At 41.0% G+C, this 24,543-nt stretch overlaps 1 protein-coding gene across 1 annotated transcript in view; it reads left to right on the top strand.

Moving 5' to 3' along the window:
- The window catches only part of LOC121862297 (paired box protein Pax-7-like), a 106,912-nt gene extending 84,638 nt beyond the window's left edge, over positions 1-22,274 (top strand). The window contains exons 5-10 of the mRNA XM_042360434.1: positions 15,638-15,864; positions 16,594-16,759; positions 17,054-17,226; positions 17,572-17,832; positions 18,246-19,449; positions 19,810-22,274. Coding sequence (XP_042216368.1) covers positions 15,638-15,864; positions 16,594-16,759; positions 17,054-17,226; positions 17,572-17,817 — 812 coding nt within the window. The 3' untranslated portion in view covers positions 17,818-17,832; positions 18,246-19,449; positions 19,810-22,274. The remainder of the gene's footprint in view (positions 1-15,637; positions 15,865-16,593; positions 16,760-17,053; positions 17,227-17,571; positions 17,833-18,245; positions 19,450-19,809) is intronic.
- The last annotated feature ends 2,269 nt before the right edge of the window (positions 22,275-24,543 follow it).

Below are 24,543 nucleotides of genomic sequence, written 5' to 3'. Positions count from 1 at the left end.
AGAATAAGGAACTATTATAGGATAACCGCGTGTGTATATAAGACAAACTCTATATAACTCAACCAAGTTATATATATATATGTGTGTGTGTGTGTGTGTGTGTGTGTGTGTGTGCGTAACGTGATATAAAAGGAAATTAATATTAAAAAAAAAATATATAGGATTTTTTGTTGTTGTTGTAAGCAGTGTCGCGTTAAATTGCAGGTGGAGGTAATGGTAAGGCGAAAATTACCGTCATGCTGTAATTGTTCTCATTATTGAACTGAAATATGCCGTAAGCGCGAGAGTAAACCCACACCACTACCCTATAATACATTACCCTCCCCTCTCCGATGACTAAAATAAATGTAAACATAGTATATAAAATTGAATTACGAGGCAGTGTATATACCTTCCCTCCCCAGCGCCATATTCCCCCCCCCCCCCTAGTGTGGGAACTCTGGCCCGTGCTGCCATCTGACTGATTTTAGTTGGCGTTAATTCCGGTTTATGTTACGTCATAGAGGGTTGTAATATTCAAATCTTAAGCTTGAGACTTCAGATATCTATTTATTACTTTTTATATATATTAGATATAGATTTTTAAATTAATATATATAAGCTCGCAGTTGCCATTAGCCAGGTGAGATCGATGGAAGAGTGGGGGGGGGGGGCCTCCATTACACAACCCGACGACAATGACAGTGAGGCGTACAGCTCTTAGGATGACCGGCACACGTCGATAACCCACAGATCGCGGGAATGACCGACTGTGTTAGCGGTCCTGTTGAATCTCGGCTTTCCACCATCCATTGAACTAATAAATTTATCTTTCAGTAATGTAAATCGTGTGTTATAATCTCTCTACTTTCATTAACTATATTTGTATATTTATGGGAAGACTGATAAGTATTCCAGAGTCTCGGGTTGTTCTGGTTTTATTGAATATCAAAATTAATTACAGTATTTTTTTGATGTATTTGCGTGTCTCTCTCTCTCCCACTTTTTTTTAGCGTCATCGACCAAATAAAGATTATATGTTGAAAAGCGTTCATAATGTTTTTATCATGTACTGTATTGTATGTACTACCATCACATATTATTGATGCCCTGTGTGTGTGTGTGTGTGTGTGTGTTTTAGATTCAATGTCAAAGTTTCAAGACAACGAACCTTCATTATTAAATCACAGTTATTATGAGTGAGTGGCAGGAGAGTCTTAGTGGTCACACACACACACTGTTCATCAATGTTCTGACCCAAACTTAACCAAAACTTTGTCAGGTTGGTTATCTATACTCACCTGGTCACCTTCCCACCTTACCTCACCTGTATGTGCTGCTCATCCGGTCTTAGAATAAACTTTACCCAAATCAACCCAATGTAACAAGTCAACCACTTTTTGACATCGCCCTCAGCTGACCGCGTCACACTCACCACTTCCTGTTATTACTGTCACCATAGATGGCACCATACCATCGTCTCGTCAAGGTGCCGGGCGCCATGGTTCCATTATTTGCCATATATGATTAACTAAAAGAGAAGACGAAGAAAAATATTATAAAAAAGTTCTTCCTCTATTTTGAGTACAGGCGGAACGGTAAAAAATATACAGTTAGTATCTGGGAATTAACTGGTGGCAGCGGCCGGCCACAGCGTCATAACAGTAATAGGAAATTAAAGTGAATGAGAGAGACTGTTGAGGAAGGCGACATTACCACTCAACCAATTACCGGAGTCTACGTGAGCCTTTAACCTGTTATTATTATGTCTAATTATTATTGACAATCTTAGTCATGATATAATTAACATTATTTTAGTATATTTTTATGTTTATTTTACAAAAGCTTCTTACAGCGCCATTATACAGGTCGAGGTGTTATGGTCTATAAAACACTGTGGGTGTGTTTACAGGTTCACCATGTAAACATTAGCAGTGTTCAGTGGTGCGGAACACACTAATATAATGTTACTATATACAGTACAGTAAGCAAATAAACATATTTTGATGCCTATTTGGTGAAAATTATATTGAAAGTTTATCGTCCTCGTGTGATGGTCTCTGAGACATGTTCATCTTGGTGTTCACTGGTAAGACATAAGAGCCGAGTCCTGGTGATGGCTTAGAGGCACAGGTTCAGGTGTTGCTGATGGAACTTTTACTCTCATGTGGGTCTGTGTTAACTCTTGTGTGCCAGTGACAGCACATGGCCACACACACAGATGTCCAACTCGTGTTTTATCCTGACTATCCTAAAGTAGTTTAATTATTATTATTAACATTAATTTAACGAGGCCAAATAGCAGCTACAACCATTTCGTTATTAATAACGAATATGAATTTTTTCCTTCGTTGAAACACAGATTCATGTGTCGTTTATTCTAACCCAGAACTAATAAAGCGACAAAAAGTGTCGCTGTCCGGAAAGATAATCTTGAATAGTTCCACGTAGAGTCGTTAAGGACAGCTGCCCGCCGCTGCTCACAGCCCGAGGTCCTTCTCATCCAGACGCCAATTGTTCCAGAATAACGTATAAACTGCCAACAACCGCTTGTCAGCACTGCCCAGGACAACACATTCGAAATTAATGGGGTGCCTGAGGCGGCCATAGACAGACCCGGGCGGGGCTGGGACTGAGGGAGCGCAGGGGGGTGCCTTATATCACACACAAATTGCATGTGGACGTCCTGAGCTGTGCTGGTGACAGGTGCAGTTGCCAGCTGTCATCGGGATCTTGTTTTTTCACGGTGTATAAAACAATTTTTTGGCCCACGGCTTACTGGATATTTTTTGTTTTTAATTATTGGTTAACAGATCTGATGAACTATCATAATTTTTTGTTTAAATATTGACCGCATAGAAAGATACTCAATTAATTTATTCGGATACACTATTATACTCCGAGTCCCAGAAGTTGCCGTGTTTCTATTGGCCACAACGAGGTACCAGCGGGAGCCATCGACCAATCAGCATTGCGCCTCACTCAGCTCACTGATTGGAAAGTCGGTCGATATGGTGTTGCCGGTCCGTGATGGCTCATACTCACAAGTGTAAATACTTAGTCGTAATCTGAACTGAATTTTCCCCCAGATATTTTAAAAGAAGTAATTGGTTCAATATAAAAACACGGCCACGGACACACCACAGCCAACATAGGTTTACCAGTTCACAACATATTTCTTTCCGCAAACTTAGTTCTTGGTAACCTCTGTGGCGACTCGGTTGACGTCCGCAAAAATATAGTTTATATGTTGGGATAATAACGTGTCATTTTACGAGAAGGGATGAAGGGGGCGGGGTGAAAAAGGGGAGGTAAAGGTGTGCTGGGGTGGCAGGGGAGAGATGATGGAGGAGGGGGAACCTTGCTACTATCCAGTACGATGGGTGACAGAGGAACTTAATCCTTTGGTCACGGTGTCCTTAAGGTTGTTTTCCGGAGTAACACTTTGTGGTGATTTACTGCGTCCTCCGACACCTCCACCTGGCCGCCCCGACGACTCAAACACAAGCAGCTGTAAGGTCCTCGATCCTCTGTCTCAGTGTAAGACTCTGGTCCTTAATGTTGTGGTAAGTCTTAACATTGTCATGCTCCCGGCTGCAGATATTTATCAGTGACAGGCGAGTCAATAGGCTGAACATGGTCACCTCCCTCACCCCCCCCCCTAACCCACGCTCAGCCACGCCCCCCGGCCACGCCCCCCAGTCTCTTTTATAAACACTGAGAGTTGAGTGTTGGGGACGTCAACGCTGGTTCTCTTACCTGGTCACACACACACACACAGGTGTCCGCCAGAACCCCGTTAAAACAGAGGAGACGCTCTACAGAAGCCCTGTCATATCGCCTCGTGTAATTTGGGAGTGAGTGAGCGCTGGGACACACCACTCGACACTTACCTACTAGAAAATTTCAGGCTGTAAGACCAGGGAAAGAAGCAATGGCAATCACACACACACTGAGGTTTATTTTCGATCTAAAAAAAAACACAAAAAAACATAACATTGTGATTTTTAGAGGAAGTTATGATTGTGTTGTGGTGGGGGAGGGGAGCTGGGAGTAATGCTCTGGTCACACACACACACACACACACCTCCCTTACCTACAGAGCGTATAATACCTATCATCGCTGTACGGAACGACACACCTCAAGGACAACGCATAAATCTTAGCCAATGAAGATGTAATATTTACTAATCCATACCTTTCTGATACACACGAGCAACTTAATAGCTAAGGATGGTGAATGTAAGAGAGTCAAAACGTAAATTATAAATGATTGAACAATAATACAAAGACAAAAAAAGATAAGAATCCTTTTGTTTCTATAGGAGGCGATCACCTATCTATATACGCGATCCCTTTCAAATGGAATTCACTACCTTATTGTATCTTTACGTCACTTATTACTTACAGCAGTATTGACGTCGGTTGATTTTTTTTCTTTTAGCTTTTCAGTCATTAGTTTGTGTCTGTAAATCGTGTAAATAGAAAAAAAATAAGGAAAAATAAACAAAATTAAATACAAAATTAAAACAATAAACAAGAGTAAGAAATGAAAACAATAAACAACAGTAAGAAATGTAAACAATAGAAAAAATCAATCAAAATAAACACCATAATAAATGTATAAATTAAATAAAAATAATTAACAGGTAATATGGCAGATGTGTGGTGGTAGATACCTATCCGGGGTTAATTTACTGCGTTAAAAAGGTGTAATGAAGTCATATGCTGCTCCACCACCACCACTACTACTACCATCACACTCCACCACCACACACCACTACCATCACACACCACTACCACCACCACCACACACCACTACCACCACACACCACCATCACCACACACCACACACCACTACCACCACACACCACCACCACCACTACCACTACCACCACACACCACCATCATACACCACTACCATCACACACCGCTACCACACACCACCACCACACACCTGACTCCTCTAGTTACAGCACACTTTACCCCAAGTATAGAAACTAGACAACCAAGCGGAAACATTACAGAGAATAACGCTACGCTGCAGAACATTCCTCCTTCACCTCCTTCTCCTTCTCCTTCTTCTTCTCCTCCTTCTCCCCCCATTCCTACGTCTCCTTCACTCCTTACATTAACACTGACCTAATCACTGCCTTCAATTTCCTTTACATCTTTCCGTCACAAATAAATCCACCAACTTCCCTCCACCTCTACCGGCCTTCCCTCCACCTCTACCAACCTCCCTCCACCTCACCGGCCTTCCCTCCACCTTCCCTCCACCTCTGTCGGCCTTCCTCCACTGGCCTTTCCCTCCACCTCTACTTCCCTCCACCTCCTCCTTCCCTTCACAACCGTACTCTTTCCTTTCATCTTCAAACAACCTGCGAAATTCCGTTCTATAGTCTGTATACTCAGCTAAAGGCCACAGTTGGCATTTAGGACTATTTCTCAGGAGGATTGACTATCTGATAACCTTCCTCACAGTTAAACAGAATCACCACAAGTAGATGAATTGAGAGAAGAAATACAATGTGTCTCAGTACAAATATCCGGAAAGATCTTGAGAAATTCCTCCATTAACATATATCAATACGTGTCTTTTTCTCTCTCAGATCGACGTAAACATCTCCAGGTTTTTTTGAGTTATGAGGGAAAAGAAATATATATTCTCTATAGTTATTTCCATATATATATAAATAATTCAGGTGTTGTACTGTATACCTCAAACTGGCAGACATAGAGAGAGAGAGAGAGAGAGAGAGAGAGAGAGAGAGAGAGAGAGAGAGAGAGAGTGGGAAGTTTGTTACTATGCCTGAGACACTGAGTGGGGTACTGGACTTCTCTCTCTCTCTCTGGATTTCGTCTCATTGTGTCACTCCCAGACGACCTTCCTTGTTCCTCCTCTCGGTGAGTTTAAGAGAGAACATTAACAGCAAAAAAACTATCTCGAGTATTTGTCCATCCAAGCATGACTGTGGATGTTGCCAGCAGGTATTATTGAGGGAGGGAGAAGAGGCAGGGAGGGAGGGAGAAGGGACGGAGAAGAGGAAGGAAGGGAGGGAGAAGGGAGGGAGAAGAGGATGGAAGGGAGGGAGGGAGGGAAAGGAGGGGAAGAGGAAGGAGGGAGGGAGAAGGGAGGAGAAGAGGAAGGGAGGGGAGGGGAGAAGGGAGGAGAAGAGGGAGGAGGGAAAGGAGGGAAACACACAATAAAAGAAAATATAAATTTGTTTTTCCGAGGTGAGATAAGGTGTGTGTGTGTGTGTGTGTGTGTGTGTGTGTGTGTGTGTGTGTGTGTGTGTGTGTGTGTGTGTGTGTGTGTGTGTCCCTCCCTGCTGGCGTCACCCTGGGCTAATGTGATGATCAGGATGGTTGAGTGTCACACGGTCATATATACTAAGACGTCCAGTTAATTATATATCAACAGTATTTAGTCCCACAGCGTGAAGGATATATATCATCTTAATACCTGCAGGTAATTGTAAGCAAACATCTATACCATATAGAAAATTACCTTCGAACGAAAGATGAATATATAATGATTTTTAATATATCCCCGATAATGAATGTCAGTCTGATATAATGAATTAATATAGTGTGTTTACCGAGTCTTAATTGCATATTTTTCAAACATTCGCTTTATAGTGATATATATTTATAAGTAATAAAAATAACTTATAAATGTTTGCTACTAAAAGTTTTATTTAGTTCCGCAAAGAGAACTTGTTATAGTGATTCTTAATATAATTGCGATTATAGGAACAAATATATTATAGTATTAAAATTGTGAGAAAAAAGAATATTCATTTTTTTTATATATTAAAGATCTTATGAAACTCCGCTAAATGAGACACTTGATTTGTGCACTTTAGATCCGAGTTCGAAACACGGCTCCACACACACACACACACACACACACACACACACACACACACACACACACACACACACACACACACACACACACACTCAATCATCACCCCTAACACCCATTGCACAAGTTAAATTCCACTTTTCTTAACATGATCAAACAGAAAGGTTAATGATCGTTAACACTTACTTCACAGGTACATATCCCTAATATCGATGAGAGTTAAGACAGTTGACCAAAATTTTACCCTTTAGACCGTCGACAGATAGACAGTTAGTGCTCTCAAATCGCCTTATTGTCGACAACTCGTCTACAAAAATACATGTAATTGGAACGAAAAAAAAAAAGTGATTTCTTTTGTTTTTTCTATAAATTTTCACACGAGTTTTTGTAGTTTATTTTTATCTGTTGCTACCCCCTCCCTCCCCCTCCCACCCCCCCTTCCTCCTCCTCCCTTCCCCTCCTTCCCTCCCCGCCTTCTCATTTCGTGTATTGGGTAACTAAAACACACACACACACACACACACACACACACACACACACACACACACACACACACACTTGCTAATATAGGAGTGACATGAAGCTGAAACAGAGCTGACAGTGGGCTGACACAAAGATGACATAGGGCTGGAACACAGGCTGACATAGGACTGACACAGGACTTGAATAAAGGCTGACATAGAGCTGACACAAGACTAGAATAAAAGTTGACGTGGGACTGACACGGGACTGGAATAAAGGCTGACGTGAGGCTGACAGAAAACCAAAACAAAGGCTGACACAGGACTAACACAAGGCAGAAGAAAGATAGTAATAAGGGTTTGCCATAGAACTTGTATAATAGTAGTAGTAGTAGTAGTAGTAGTAGTAGTAGTAGTCATGGTAGAACCGACCCTCCTTCCATTGGATGGCGAGATCTTCCAACACAGGACTTCAAACACATCTGACGAAGCCCGCGTGGACGTCAGTGCTCGAGGATTCTGGACGCGGGGACAGCGAGCTTTCTTCGACATCAGGATTTTTGATCCCATGGCCGCGTGTCACCGTAACCTGGCTCTCGATGCTGCACATAGGAGGAACGAGAACGACAAGAGAAGGGCATATGGGGAGAGAATTCAAAACGTTGATCAAGGCAGCTTCACTCCTCTAGTGTCACAACCTCTGGTGGATGGGACCGCGCCAGATGCGTCTACGCCAGACTAGCGGAGTTGATCTCCGAACAGAAGCAGCAGCCCAGAAGTTATGTTACAGCCTGGATGAGATGTCGACTGTCTTTTCTCTCTCCGGTCGGCTTTGCTCTGCCTCAGGGGAAACGAGAGCTTTGCCCCTACTCCGACAACTGCTGCAGATATTGACTATGAGGCTACAGTCACTGAATGCCGCATAGATCTGCGGCTCAACTAATTTAACACAGATAGGATAGCTTCTTATGTATTAGGATATTTAATATTAAGGTAAATAAATGGTGGCGAAGGTGTGGCTATTGGGGGAGGCTGGAGGCCATGTTTAAAAAAAAAAGTAGTAGTAGCAGTAGTTGTAGTAGTAGTAGTAGTAGTAGTAGTAGTAGTAGTAGTAGCAGTAGTAGTAGTAGTAGTAATTACATTTAAGTGCTTTCTTCTCTCAAGCTATTTAAATGAAGTCAATATTTACAAACTTAAAAAAAAATTAATAATAATAATTTCAGTTTAGCGAGACCAGGAGTTACTATGACAGCGAACATGTAAGAATATTAATAGATATTTAATTCACATATTACACAACCCTCCCTGTCTGTACTGAAGCAACGGCGATGTTACAGTAATACTTGATGCAACATTTTCATTTAGTATTTTTTGCTATTATTTTCAAGATGAACGACTTTAGTGTTGAAGAAATGTATCACAAAATATACCTCTCCTTAACATTATTTCCAGTGTAGATTATTTGCCAGTAAAAGTGATGAATACTTCCTGTAATTACGAGGAATTGTAGAAATATATTGAGAGTTATTTCGCTAAAATTAGGAATGTTATACCGTGTTGCTCCGTGTAAGACTTATGACTTTTAATATTAACCTTGCTGGGTGTTTGTGTGTGTGTGTGTGTATGTAATTCAGAAGACAATTATTTTAAGGCCAATTTTGTTCTTGTTAATGGCGGGGCGTTTTTCCTCCGAGCCTTAGATAACTTGTTGACATATAGCAGTTATTTATTTGGGTTTTGGCGGGAAATTGTCATAATGGAGGTTCTTCAATCTTGCACGAAGGTGATGGACCAAAGTTTATGATTAAAAAAATAGAAGAAAAAGTCATTTGATCTGTATTTTTATTTCATTTTGATTCATAGTGAAGCAAATATTTATGTAGTTTTGTTATTCCTATAGCGACAGAATTATATAGGCCTACTTATACTGTAAAACCTTCATATAACGGATTTCTCTCTATATACAGTACAATCCGTTACATGGGGAGGAAGGTTCACATATAATGGACCATCGATATAACGGACTTTTATATTTATGTAGTTCGTTAAAGGGAGGTTTTATATCTAATGGACCATCTATATAATGGACTTTTCTCTCCATGTAGTCCATTAAATATAGGTTTCACTGAAGAGTATGTAAGTAATACTGATACTGACACACAAAGATGACGATAATATTAGTGAGAGTATTATTATAATTTACAGTTGGAACAGCAATAGAAATATGATTATAAAAATAGCACTAAGAAAAACGGTATTACAAACAGATTTAAACGGTGTCCTAGTAAAAGTAAGATAATTATTTGAAGAACAGTAAGAGTAAAACTAACAAACGGTGATAAAAACAGAAGCAAATGCAACATAGATAAATCTGTTAAATTATTAGAAGCAACATAATTTATAACGGAAGTATTACCCACAACAACAACAACAACAACAACAACAACAACAACAACGACAACACCACCACCACCACCACCACCACCACCACCACCACCACCATCACCACCATCACAATTACCACCACCACCACCACCACCACCAACAACAACAACATTACAACAGCAAGAACAACAACACCTGGCGCCCTCATTCATCATCACACAGACCCCGGCCATTCATAAGCCCTCGTCAAACGTGGCTTCCTGGGACCTCGATCTCAGGACCTTGACAAAAGTTCTGACAATGGAATATCGGAAACTCCAGAACCAGCGATAAACTGGTGTAGAATTGGGGAGTGTGTGCACTAATCTGGCGGGCCTAAGTAGACAAATAACACACAACGCAGTCTCATTTCCTGTCACAAGAAGTCTGGCATCCACGTTCAGTTTGAGTCTTGGGCAGCGTCGTGTTCCTTCTCCACCCACCAGCCAGAATGAGTCACTTTCACATCACACTCCTAGATAGGTCAGAGGGAAATGTTTCTTATTGTAAGGTGACACAGTCTTATTTGTGTCCATAGAGAAAGATCCAATTAAGTAGTATTTATACTGTATTGACAAAGACGCGTGTTGCGTGGTGTTCCAGGACTATTGAGCGCGAACTCTGGTCACGCTCCCGACAGTCTTCCATTGTCTCTCTTTCCCTTCACGGTACCCGAGCGCTTTGTTCTCCATCTTGTGTAAGAAACTATTTTTTTTTTGTTATCTCTACTGTTTTTTGTCCAGTTGACTTTGACTTAGGGTGTCTATGCCTGGTAGATTAATGAGATAGCATTCCCAACCAATGTGTGTGTGAGTTTATTTTGTTGGGTGATGTATATTTTCTCGACGTTTGGTTTACTCTTCGCCAGTCAATTTGTCGTGACTCAAACTCTCTATCTCTTGTTTACTTTTCCCCAAAATTGTCCATCAAAGAAAAAATACATTTATGGCGACACAAACCTTGGCATTAATATTTCTAAGATAAATCTATAATCCAGCAACGAAGATGATAATGTTAGAAGTGAGCGCAATATGTTTATTAATCAACATATGACCTTTAGCAGTGTTAGCAGTATGTGTGTGTGTGTGTGTGTGTGTGTGTGTGTGTGTGTGTGTGTGTGTGTGGTGAGCCCCAGGCCATGAGGGAAGGGAGTGGCAGGTGGCCTTCTACACAACACTGTCTTATTACCGTAATAAAATGTTATATTTGACGAACATTATAACGACTATAATCTGTTGCATCAGTTTATCGTCAATATCTGGGACACAATCGTGACTAATACACCTTAGTCTTGTTAATGGTAGTGATCTTATTCCTATTGTCTTCACTAGATAGATAGATAGATAGATAGAGTGTGTGTGTGTGTGTGTGTGTGTGTCTGTGTGTGTGTGTGTATGTGTGTACTAAAATATAAAAATGCTTATGTTTACTCTGATAATTAGTTAAAAATATTATAAATTTACTTTTTATTTAGAGGGATTTAAAATTAATTACTTAAAAGCTAACTTAAATAAAATGTTGTTTGGCAATATAAGTGAAGACAGTTGGTGACCTTCCTGTAGTGGTGATGAGTCTCTGAGTGTCTGTCATCGTCACCAACTTGTCTCACGGCCTCACTTCAATAAGGACGTGGAGACAGACGGGCACAGAGACAGATATGATCCAAGAAATGTTATCCTGGTGTTAGGCAGCCACGGTGAGGACAACAGTGGACGGAAAGATAAACACTGTAATGGAAACTGCACAGAGAGAGAGAGAGAGAGAGAGAGAGAGAGAGAGAGAGAGAGAGAGAGAGAGAGAGGGCATAGGTAAGAAAGGAATAAACAAATAATAATTAAACGTATTAAAAACAGAATAAGATAAATTAAAAACTCTTTGGCTTTCTCTTTCACACTTCTTTCCTTAACTCAACAAATATTATAGATTAAACTATTTACATATTACATAATGGTATACATACGGAACATCACAATAATGTATTTCAGGTGTGGATGACAATTTCCTCCTTTTTCGGGAACACATCGTTGTTATTCCCGGTATGGACACGTGATCCATCATAAGGTGTCACCGTGAAATCCTGGCTTCCGTATCCCAGGTAGGAACTCAGGTGACAGGTAGCCTAAAACACTGTCTTGGTAGATTATCTTTCATCTCCTTAAAGAGTAAACAAATATTTCAGGAGATTTGCTCTTTTATACGAAGGTTTAAAGGTCCTAGACTCATATTATTTCACGGCGCTATAAAAGGTATTCATCATTTATTATGACTTCAGAGTTGTTTAGGATTATCAAGACGGTCAGTGTTTTTTTTTTTCGGTGAACAAGACTCTGCTCACCACAGCGGGGTAAAAAAATGACACGTCGCTGTAAGTTTGAAGCGAGGATAGTAAACAGCTCTACTGGATACACTCCCGCATCTTGGTAACATACAATATACAGTATATATGGAAAAGACAATATCAGCGCACTCACGTTAGACAGATATGATTAAAACAACAAAAAGTTATTAAATCAATCCAAACAACAGCAGCAGAGAGCTATGGAAGATAACCACGACAGCAATTTTAAGTAGAGAGCGACATAACAAGGGAGGCAAGGACGGCGTGGCGGGGCGTGCGTATAACACTAACCAATTTTAGGTAGAGGGACCAACGCCAGGCCAGACATTTCTGCCACGGGAAGGACTGATGATCACCAGTGTGGGGGGGACACCAGCTGTCAGGTGGGTAGGGAGTCTAGCCAACAGGACCCGATGATTTCAATTTAATGTCCAGTCCGACGCCGGCTGTTTTTCTCACCCTGGTCTGACACTTGTGGATCGCGTGATGCCGCCGTCGCCACGCCCTCTAACGTGCCGTGTCGGGCCTGCTGGTGGTGCCTAAGGTTCTGCAGGCCACGTACGGCTGCCCTAACTACATGATTTGTGCGGTATCGTCAAAAGGATTCCGTCTATCAGCTGTCATTTCTCCGGTGAGATGGTGCGGATGTTCACATGATGCGTGTTGTCAGGTGAGAGGAGGAGGAAGAGGAGAAGAAGAGGGAGGAGGGGGTGAATTAAGGAGGAAGGGATAACTATGAGAGAGAAGGCGGGAAGGAAGAGACAAAGAGAGAGAAAAAATTAAAGACACAGCTTCTATTTTTACAAGAGACGTTAATGATGGCCACTGCTGTTTGGGGATTATCTTACAGGTGATGGTACAGACGTTTTATGGTAATTAGAAATATTGTATGGATAGTAAAAGGTGTTGTATGGTAGTCAGAAATGATATATGAATGTTAAGTGAAGTTTATGGTGATTAGAAAAGGTATGTGGTAGTTAGGAAAGGTATGTGGTAGTTAGAAAAGGTATGTGGTGGTTAGGACTGGTATGTGGTTGTTTGTTCAGGTGTATGATAATTAAGAAAGATGTGTGGTAGTTAGCAGAGGTTATAATAGTGGATAAACACTTTGAATTACCTCAAGAAACTTTACATGATAAACGATAATTATCCGGAGGTTTAGAATATCGTGGCAATTAAACCATTCGTGTGAGAATTATCCATGTGTACCTCCAGCGATTATAACCGGTTGTAAGGCGATTTATCCCTCGTGTTAATTTCATGTCATGGTTTGTCCCGAGCATGATGAAGCGGATTTACGTGTTATATTTACCGAATTTACTGATACACGTGAAACAATTTACATATTATTGGTCATGATATATCCTGTGAAGTATGATAATGGAGTATGATAGTTTGTGTGGTATGATATCCTGTTTTAAGATATAAGAACTGCGAAACATGATAGCCAGCAAAACATGATATCTATTGAAAAGTATTATTCTGTAATCTATGGCTTTTGTTTAACATGATATTATCCACTACGGTACGATATCATGTGAAGTATTATTATTATCCTGTAAAGTATCGTATATATCATGATGGTATTCAACTGGCTAGAGTGTGAAGAGTGTGTTGCCGTATGTAGAGTGTGTGTGTGTGTGTGTGTGTGTGTGAGTGAGAGTGTGTGAGTGAGAGAGTGTGTGAATGAGGAGTGTGTTTCTGTACCTTGAGTGTGTGTGTGAGAGAGTGTGTGAATGAGAGCGTGTGAGTGAGTGAGAGAGTGTGTGAATGAGGAGTGTTTTTATATACCCTGAGTGTGTGAGTGAGAGAGTGTGTGAATGAGGAGTGTGTTTCTGTACCTTGAGTGTGTGTGTGAGAGAGTGTGTGAATGAGAGCGTGTGAGTGAGTGAGAGAGTGTGTGAATGAGGAGTGTTTTTATGTACCCTGAGTGTGTGAATGAGGAGTGTGTTTCTGTACCTAGAGTGTGTGTGTGAGAGAGTGTGTGAGAGAGAGAGAGTGTGTTCCAGTATACACTCTTAAGCTTCTCATGACATACACAGTTCCATCATCTCAAACCTTTAATAAACATTCTTAGGACAACTTCACCATAAAGGAAAATTATTCACCAGTTCGATGTTGATCTTGTAAATAAATTATAAGAAAACACGAAATATCGACGTGGCTCCTCCGGGTGTAAGATCTTCACTATTAGAATCAGTTTATCTCTTGATCAATAGAGTGATCACGCTTTTGCCTTACCTGTACCTGTGGATAAAAGGAACACATATACACACACACACACACACACACACACACACACACACACACACACACGCGCGAATGCATACACGAATACATACACATACACGCGAACATATACACACATATATACGGTATACATACATGAACGCTTATACACACACACACACGGGTACACACACTTCCTTACTTAAGAAATATAAGACGTAATACTTTTTTTTAATTCTAACACACACACAGTACACCAACACCACTCACTACAGCAGCTGACATCACCCCTCACTACAGCAGCTGACATCACCACTCACTACAGCAGCTGACATCACCACTCACTACAGCAGCTGACATCACCACTCACTACACCAGCTGACATCACCACTCACTACACCAGCTGACATCACCACTCACTACACCAGCTGACATCACCACTCACTACAGCAGCTAACATCACCACTCACTACACCAGCTGACATCACCACTCACTACAGAAGCTGAAATCACCACTCACTACAGCAGCTGACATCACCACTCACTACAGCAGCTGACATCACCACTCACTACAGAAGCTGAAATCACCACTCACTACAGCAGCTGACATCACCACTCACTACAGCAGCTGACATCACCACTCACTACAGCAGCTGACATCACCACTCACTACAGCAGCTGACATCACCACTCACTACAGCAGCTGACATCACCACTCACTACACCAGCTGACATCACCACTCACTACAGCAGCTGACATCACCACTCTCCTACATAATGCTGTACTGAGTTATAATCATGTATTACCAAAAAATTATATCAAACTCATCTATAGGAAGTCATATAACATAAGTATCATATATAAGGTATAATCTATAACGTAAACAGACAGACAGAGAGACAGACAGACAATTGCTATAATACTGGTTAATAAATTATATCTTTTCCCTGTGTAACTCTTAAGTTCATACGTCATCACTAACTTACCAATCACATGTCCATACGTCATCAACTAACTTACCAATCACATGTCCATACGTCATCACTAGCTTACCAATCACATGTCCATACGTCATCATTAGCTTACCAATCACATGTCCATACGTCATCACTAACCTACCAATCACATGTCCATACGTCATCACTAACTTACCAATCACATGTCCATACGTCATCACTAGCTTACCAATCACATGTCCATACGTCATCACTAACCTACCAATCACATGTCCATACGTCATCACTAACTTACCAATCACATCAACCCAGAAGAAGAATCAAAGAGTTTTTCTATGATACAATAAAGTGATGTTCTTGTCTCTCTCTCCTTGACAGCCTCGAAGCACGCAAGTTCAGGGTCAGGCTCAGACTTGGATGATGGTTCTGAGGACGAGGACGACCCCCAGATGATGCTCAAGCGGAAACAACGTCGTTCGAGGACCACCTTCACCGCCCACCAGTTGGACGAGCTGGAGAAGGCCTTTGAGAGGACACAGTACCCAGACATCTACACTAGGGAGGAACTCGCCCAGAGGACCAAGCTTACTGAGGCCAGAATACAGGTGAGCTTAATGAGACATGGATACAAGTAAGCTCATTAAGACAGGTGGGGTTATTAAATCTAGATATAGGTGAGCTAATTAAACCAAGAATGAGATGAGCTTAAAACGTGGACGCAGGTGAGCCTATCAAGTCCACGATACAAGGAAGAGGCATCGGTTCCTCAGTGAAGGTAATTTACCGGCCAGAATCACCTTGTTCCGTGTCATGTGGCCCGCTGAGGAACGAGGGTTAGGATGTTGATGTAAATATATTGTTGTTTGTTTATGTACTTCCTCCATTATTGTTTTGTTGACTTTAACTTTCCCCTACACTCCTGTTTCTCCGTCTTTTGTCTTCCTCTTTCCTTATATTATTATTTACTCCCTCCTTTTCCTCATTGAGTTTCTGCTTCTTCCTTCTCTATTATTGTTTTGCATCACACGGCTCATAAAACCCCACCTCACGAGGCACACGATTGACTACACGGTTCATGTTGACGTGTTTCATCGATCACTCACTGCCATCCTGAGGGGTATAGTCCACTCACTCACTTCTGGCTTTTTTTTATCTTTTCTTCTACATGTTCACAAAACCTTCTTCAAGAACTTCAAAGTCCCTCATTCTTCACCTTTCCATTTCCTCTTTCAGGAATAATAAGCATCCTGTATCCTATTACCCCTCCTAGTGATTCTTCCTTACCTCCCCCGTCAAGGACTCACATCACTCCTTGTCTCCTCTCTCTCCTTCAGGTGTGGTTCAGTAACCGTCGGGCGCGGCTGAGGAAGCAAATGGCATCAGGAAGCATGAGTAACTTCAATGCTATGGGTCTACCGATGTCCTACCACTCAGCCCCTTCCTCCTACATGTTCCAGGGCTTCACTGATCCGGGCTCCACCTTCTCACCCCAAGCACAGGGTCAGTGCATCCCTCATCTCAGTGTTGGTGAGCTGAGAGGCGGTTGTTAGTGCTTATATACGCAATGTAGACACGTGTTCTCATCTTTGTGACAGTATATTGCGTTACTGAATTCTTTAACCTACATAAATGATTCTTTTAATAAACTCTGGTATATGGAGACTGAAAGTCAACTGATTCTTAAGGCTTCCTCTTGTTTGGGAGCATTGGTCATCATCCCCCGACATGCCAGTAGCATTACCATCATTCCTGACACGCCCGCAGCATTAACCATCACCTTTCTACCCCCAACAGACACATCTGGGTTGTACCAGGGAGGGTCTGGTGCTCTTCACCAGGGTTCGCTGGCCTCCGAGGCGCGTGCGGCCAACATGAGCGCCGCCGCAGCGGCAGCTGCGGCCTCCTCCTACCCGTCCATGAGCGCCGCACTCTCCTCCTGCACGAATTCCGCCTTCATCTCCTCCCAGGTGAGTTACGCTAATAAATTTTTTATATTAATATTTCGTTGAACAGGAGTACAATCACTACTGTACCTCGTGTGAGTAATAATAATAATAATAATAATGATAATAATAATAATAATAATGTGTCAAAGTGTTTCTCTGGACGTGGGCCTCTGATGCCAACTTTAAATTTTACAATTTGTTTTTGAAAAATATTGCTGCACTTTTCATGACTTTGCTTCGTGCGAATGTAAGTTACTGTATGTGGTTGAAGTAGTTTATAGTTAGTTAACAACTGTACTAGGAGTAGCAGCCTCTGTAGTTACTCGTGTTCATCAACTCTGACCTTAGTTGTGTGTCGCCCACCAGACCCATGGGGGGATGTGTGCGAGTCAGGGGACCGGCGGGGCAGCCACAGGGGTCGCTTCCCCCCTCACCTCCGCCGCTCCCGCCTCCTGGGCCTCCAACCAGCTACGAGGGGCTATGGGCGGCGCGGGCGGCACGCCACCCACCGCCGCCGCCACCCTCACGCCATCCTCTTTCACCCATGGACTTGCTCACCACGCTCGCACGCCCACGCAGCACTTCCCCACGCCCGTCTACTCCTGGTACTGATCCAACTACCCTTAGGTGAGTACCTTAGGTTCACTGTGTCAACTGTCGGCGAGTCTCAGCTTTTTACAATTATTGGTGTGCATGTTTCACCAGTGTGTTCTTCCTCATAACTCCTTAGTGTTCCTGTTGTTGTGTGAAGGTGTTATCAGGTTCTCATATCTAACGTCACACAAATATTGGGTTAATATTTACTCTGCGTTGAAATTTCTTGAGTCCTCTCTATTTCTCTCTGTTAATCTTTATAGACACTTTATTTTGGTAAAATTTCATACATATATCAGGTGAGATATTGTTCTATATTTGTGATGTATTATTAAACATGATTAAGATAATAAGTATGAGGTCAAGTCCTTGAACCTTCTCCCGGTGTTGTATTGTTCCTCTTGTGACCACCACCAACACCTCAGGCGTCTCTCTCTTCTTTACAGGTTAGTTTGGCGGAGAAGGGAGTGCAACACCCAACTGAAACCAAAAGTTAAACTAATGGGGGGTTTTGATTGGCTGTTCCTGCCAGAGACTGAAGAGCTCCACGAGTCACGAGTTCGCCCTCAGGCTCGGTGCTCATCTTGGCCTTGATTCTAAAAAAAAAAAAAACAGTAACAACAACAACGAGGAATCTAAAGCGCGCGCGCGTGTGCAAAGCTTCACGTACGACAGTTCTGTAAATATAATTAATTTAGGATAATGTTAAATAATGTATCTTGGAAGGATATGTAAGAGTTTGGCTTGAACAGAGTATAACATACGAGTCCTGGAGGCTCCTCAGGGTGGAACTCGTTACCTGTACAGTGGTGAAAGAAACACATTGTGGAGATGACTTGTATCATCTCCGGTAAACACCCCAGACGATGTTTCATACACAGAATTAAGTTTTGTATTTATTTAGCACGGTGGATCACCATATACTGTATATTATCAGTCCCTCTCCCAGTGATCAATAACATCGACTGAAAAATTGAACAAAATATTTCCTCAAGGAGTGAACAAAGGCGGTGATGGCATAAAACTCAACGATCAAATTCCTTAACACGTTGTACCTTATTATTGTTTATGTACACGAACCATCACATGTTTAGTATCTAAACCATGTAACTCTATATTATCCAAAGACTTGTCGCTCAAAATCAAGATATCAATGGATTCTTATAAGCCTCTCTTTTCTCCCCCCTTGTGTGTGTGTGTGTACAGTCATCTCTTTCACGTGTTCATTCATGTGGTGTCGTGGTGTGAGTCTTGGTCACCAGCCACGGTATCTGTTGCTTCCTCAACACGTTATACTTTATCAGTCATTCTTCTCTTTGGATATTTCATCGTTAGTAATTTACGATTTTTCATCATTATTCTCCTTCTACTAACTCCGTGTCTTCCTATATTGCCTTTTCTCCTTTTTCTTCTACTTTATCTTCCTCTTCTGCATTACCACAACAACATTATGCAAGAGAGACACAAATCACTCGCTGCTAAGCAAGAGAGAAGAGCAATGCGGGCGTGAGACGGATGTGGGCGTGTGTGTGTATGTGTGGTGGGCGTTTGATCCAGGGCGCGGGTCACGTCAGGCTGTGACCCGCGCCCTTTGGGTCAAACGAGATCAAGGAGATCGGCGCAGGGAGACCACTTGAAGGAGAGGTTATGGTAAGTCTAGACCGGTCGTGTTTGTTGGTAAATATTTAATGGATATATCTACTTTAGTTACCTTGTTTCTTTTTTATTGTAAGCCTATACAGTATATTAAATTCTATATACATAAAACTTATACTATATCACCATTATAATAAAGTAATGTTGTTTGAGGAATGTGGCAGTGTTGTCGACTCATGCCCATCGAAGGACTTGTTGTGTCGTGAACTTACAACATTGGAGGGATTTGTTGTGTTTTAAGTACTCAACACTTGAGATTTTTATGAGAGGAGTCTTATTGTAGGTCTTTATCAACATCTTAGACAAAACATTATATCTCACCAGTAACACGAGGACGTTATTTCACCCTAACAGGAAAGGCTCACCATGGGGAGGCTTCAGGACAAACAACTTCATCACTGCAGGAGACACTGTAGTACAACCAATCTTCACTGTATCGAGAGCCTTGTAGCTATTTACTGTAGAAAAATCAACAAGAACTTACCCAAACTAGGTATTGATGGAAGGATCCTGTAGATGTTTCTTTTGTTCTGGATCACAGGAATGAAAAACTCCCAAGATGGGTTTAGAAATTTGTGAATAATATTAAATTCTTTGTTTGCATTTATTAGCGTAATGAGTGAGTTGGGAGTGATATTCTAGATACACCGACGCTTAGTAAGTTTCTTAAAGTAACGGGAGGTATTTTGTTGTCAAACTGTGATTATTTTGAAATCTGAGGAGCGAGTTATTCCTGAAGTGAGACTCAAGAAGCATCAGTGAGGGCGTATGAGGCTCGGTCCCTCACCTCGAGGAGGACGCCAGAGTCGGCCTCACACAGCGTCTGCTCAAACCTACGTCCTTGTGGCCTCCTGCAGAGGCTCCGTCCAGTCTCCAGGAGACACTCTGGTACTACTTCCACGGATGGATCTTCTAATTTAGTCTTGGGTGAAAGTTTTCCATGTTGTCAAGTTCTCCCGGAGGATGGCGGTAGTAATGGTGAGGGAGTGAGTAAGACAGCTGATTATTTGTATCAAATAATAGTGGTTGAATTATTTTCTTGTCCAAATAAGACTAATAGATACAAGTTGATAGTATTTTGTTGTCATAAGGTGATGTGTATCCTACCAGTGCCCACGAGGCCTTATTCTCTGCCGTCCACATACCAAGTAGTGCTCGAGTCAGTGCCACTGATTCACTCCACAAGTCGACTAGTCTCACATGACGCTGGTGAGCGAGACACATTCTTTTGCTTTATTTTAACGCCAAGATATCTTTATACATACATATATAATTATATAGTGCTATGTGACCTAGGTAGCTCTGCTTGTCATGTACTGTACATCCCAGTCTCTTGTTTGACTTCTTCATTGTAATGAACACTGGCCTTCTGAGGGCCCCGTGTACATAAGCTGTGAGACCCGTGTATATAAGTGTGAGTTGTTGTTTTGTACTAGAGGTATTAGGTGAAATGTTATGGCGTCACTCACCTTCTCCACACACTCATGACGCAGTAACCATACACTCATAACACACTCATCGTGCACGCGTGATACACTCACCACATTACTCATGATGCAGTCTTGACACATTCGGCACACTCATTACACACTCAAGATGCTCTCATCACATACTCACATGAAACACTCACACTCACATAAAGTACTCACCACACACACACTCACATGAGGTACTCAGCCCCTCGCCTTGTTAACCATCAACCAACACACTCAAGAGTAAACAAACATTGATGGATAACATGTAGTGCAGCCAAACAGAAAAAGTCTATTATAACACACTGTTCTGTCACTCCCTGTGTGCATTAAAGTGTGTGTGGTGAGTGTGTGTAGTGAGTGTGTGTGGTGAGTGTGTGTGTGGTGAGTGTGTGTGGTAAGTATATGTGTGGTGAGTGTGTGGTAAGTGTATGTGTGGTGAGTGTGTGGTAAGTATATATTTTGATAGTGTAGGAAGTGTATGTTTTGAGTATGTGGTAAAGTGTATGTGTAGTGAGTGTGTGGTAAATATATGGTAAATATGTGATAAACGTGTATATGCTAAGTGCCCTGTAAGTGTGTATGTGATGAGTATGTGTGGTAAATGTGGCAAGTGTGTAGTAAGTGTATGGTCTGAGTATGTGGTAAGTGTATGTGGAGAGGGCAAGAGTGTCTACCAACCCAGCAGCCTCACCAAGATAATGTTATGTTGTTAAGATCAGTCATCTTATCAAGTCCCCGGGGCGTCACAACACCTCTGCTAGATAGGAACCAAATAAAAACCTTGATTCTTGACGTTCAAACTTACGACTGTCATGTGTCTTGAGTTTTTTCCCCCAGTATTATCTGTTATTATGAAGACGATGATGTTTACCCTCTTAGTTCACATTTAGAAGGTGATGTACATTTTTTTTCCTAGGAGAATAACTATTTGTGAGATAAACGATGACTCTTGTTGATTAAATGTTCAATACAAGAAGCCTTACTGATGTAGTACTAAATGCTTAATAAATTCTATCATTAGGAACATCTAAGATTTTAAAATGAATATAAAAAAAAAGTTTTAAAATATTATGTAGTTTCTGTGTCTATCATTTATCTAGAGTAAATAAACTTTTCATTTCTCTCCCCCGCTCCCTGTACCGACCCAGTATTCTAGAATCAGTTATGTAAAAATTAGACTAAACAATTATAGAAAGTAGTTATATCTAATTTGTTTATTCTACTTGAACCATATTTTTTTTTGTGTTATCATTTACGGTCCAAGTTTCCCTTAGTTGCTGTGCTTGCGTTCGTGCCTTATGCATGTGCAGTGAAAAACATTATCAATAAATATGCATACATACAGTTGGTCTTATTATTTTCATTCCTCGTTGTTCCAGATTTATTATGTTCTTATATTGCCAAACTTACTATACGTAATGTTTATCATAAAAATAAAGTTTTTTGTGGTAATAATAATAATGATAATAATAATAATAATGAATCATGTTTTTCGGTACAATTTGCATAGTATATGAATCACTTGTAAAAATATATACCTTAAATAATGGTCTTGGGTTATTACTGTTATGAAGAATTAATTTATATAAATAACTTTAAATAGATTACCATTGTATTATAACTATTAATTATAAGAAGCAACACTGAGAAGTCGGAGCAGACCTTAAACTGTGAATTAGTTTAGAGAAAAGAATCGAACACGGTGATTCGTTCCCTGGTTTTAGCTGAGGACGGAGACTCAGGGCCAGTGTGGTGGGTCGCCAGAGTTACCCACACTACCCTGACAAGCATACCTACTGGAGAGACGTCAACTCAGTTTGTTACGTGTCCAAGTGAAATTCAATGTAGTTACGACTCAACATTGGCTGGGCCTCAACAGAACAATATAAAGGACTCATAACTGCGGGAGTCAGGTAAGTACCTATAGCAGTCAGTAGGGGGAAGGTAGACCTCGTGGGAAAGTGTAAGGAGGTGAGTATCTACTTACTAAAATTTACTTAAACTAAATAAATAGTGTCGTAATGAACAGAAAATTTCTATAATAATAATAATAATAATAATAATAATAATAATAATAATAATAATAATAATAATAATAATAATAATAATAATAATAATAATAATAATAACAACAACAACAATTATAATGACCTGACAAGAACACTGTTTTATGATGAATGACATGCTGTAGAAATGCATTGACGTGTCATTATACATTATACACTTAGCCACAATAGAAGATAATATACACGTGGTTAATCATCAAACAGGTAAGTGAGGTAGAAGGATTATTTATTAGTGTCACAAATAAATTTCTCAATGAGTAGAGTGGAGGGCAATACATCTGATATTATACAACGTCCATACAGTATAGTGGAGATAATACAACGTCCATACAGTATAGTGGACATAATACAACGTCCATATAGTATAGTGGAGATAATACAACATACAAACATATGCTTACAACATTAACATAACAATATATACCAGAATCTGCAGTGTTGTAGGACTTGAAGTGATTCATTTTGATTTACATGATAAAGTTATAATAAACACGAAGTTGGTCGACGATAAGGAAAGAGAAACGAAAATAATAACAGAATAATTCAAAATAATATGAATAAGATCAATTAAACCACTACATGTGTCTAATGCAGAATGAACTAAACCACTACACACACACAGAGAGAGAGAGAGAGAGAGAGAGAGAGAGTATTATCAAAAATTTCCCCTCTCAATAAGTAAAATGCCAGCGTTATCAAGTGTAGCAACTAACACACCTGGGCGAGTATTATACCTCCATTACTGCTATATACATCACACCCGAGTACACTCTTACCAAAACTCAGACTCAACCAGCGAGAAAAATCCTCCCGTGTTGGACCTCACCATTAGCATACAACTGAGCCGTAGATAATGGTGAAGGGGTATAAATAAGAGCACCTAGTCCCTTAATCACTGTGGTTAACATCACCCTGATTTAATGAGGGCAAACATGACGTCATAACCCGTTATTGTGGCTGGCTGGGGGTTGTTGATGAGCCAGGAGAGGGGAGGGAGGGGAGGTGTGGGGGATGGAAGGAAGAGTAGGGGAAGAGGGCGGGAAAGAAGAGGGAGAAATGGGGTGGGGGAAGGGAGGGAAGGATGGGGGAAGGGGAGGAAGGATGGGGAACGTGAGGAAGGGGTGGGTGGGAGAGGGAGGAAGGGGGAATGGCAGGGAAGTGATTGAGAAGGGGGAGAGGAAAAGAAAGGGGGAGAGGAAGGGAAGGGGGAAAGGCAGGGAAGGGAAAAGGAAAGAGGAAAAAAACTAGGATGGAATTAGATAAATATATAGATAGTCATACGGTTCAGAACGTAGACAAAGATTCCAATGGTTCATAATTTATTTATTTGCTCAGAAACACCAACACATATACAGTCTCTAGATATAAGTAGAAGGAGAATGATGTTGTAGACAAGATAAGGCAGTAACTTACAACAGGGTATAAGTTTAGCAGGTGTGAGGTCCGTATCGGTTACCTGAGTCGTTATCTAAACCGAAATATACATAAATAAAAAGATATTTACACACCTAAACCATTTGTGTATTTTTGTAGAGTGACTGTGTATG

This window comes from Homarus americanus, unplaced genomic scaffold, assembly GCF_018991925.1.
Source record: "Homarus americanus isolate GMGI-L3 unplaced genomic scaffold, GMGI_Hamer_2.0 scaffold31037, whole genome shotgun sequence".
In the NCBI taxonomy this organism is placed as follows: Eukaryota; Metazoa; Arthropoda; class Malacostraca; order Decapoda; family Nephropidae; genus Homarus; species Homarus americanus.
Note: the sequence above shows the minus strand (reverse complement) of the source record. Positions and strands in the feature narration are given on the sequence as shown.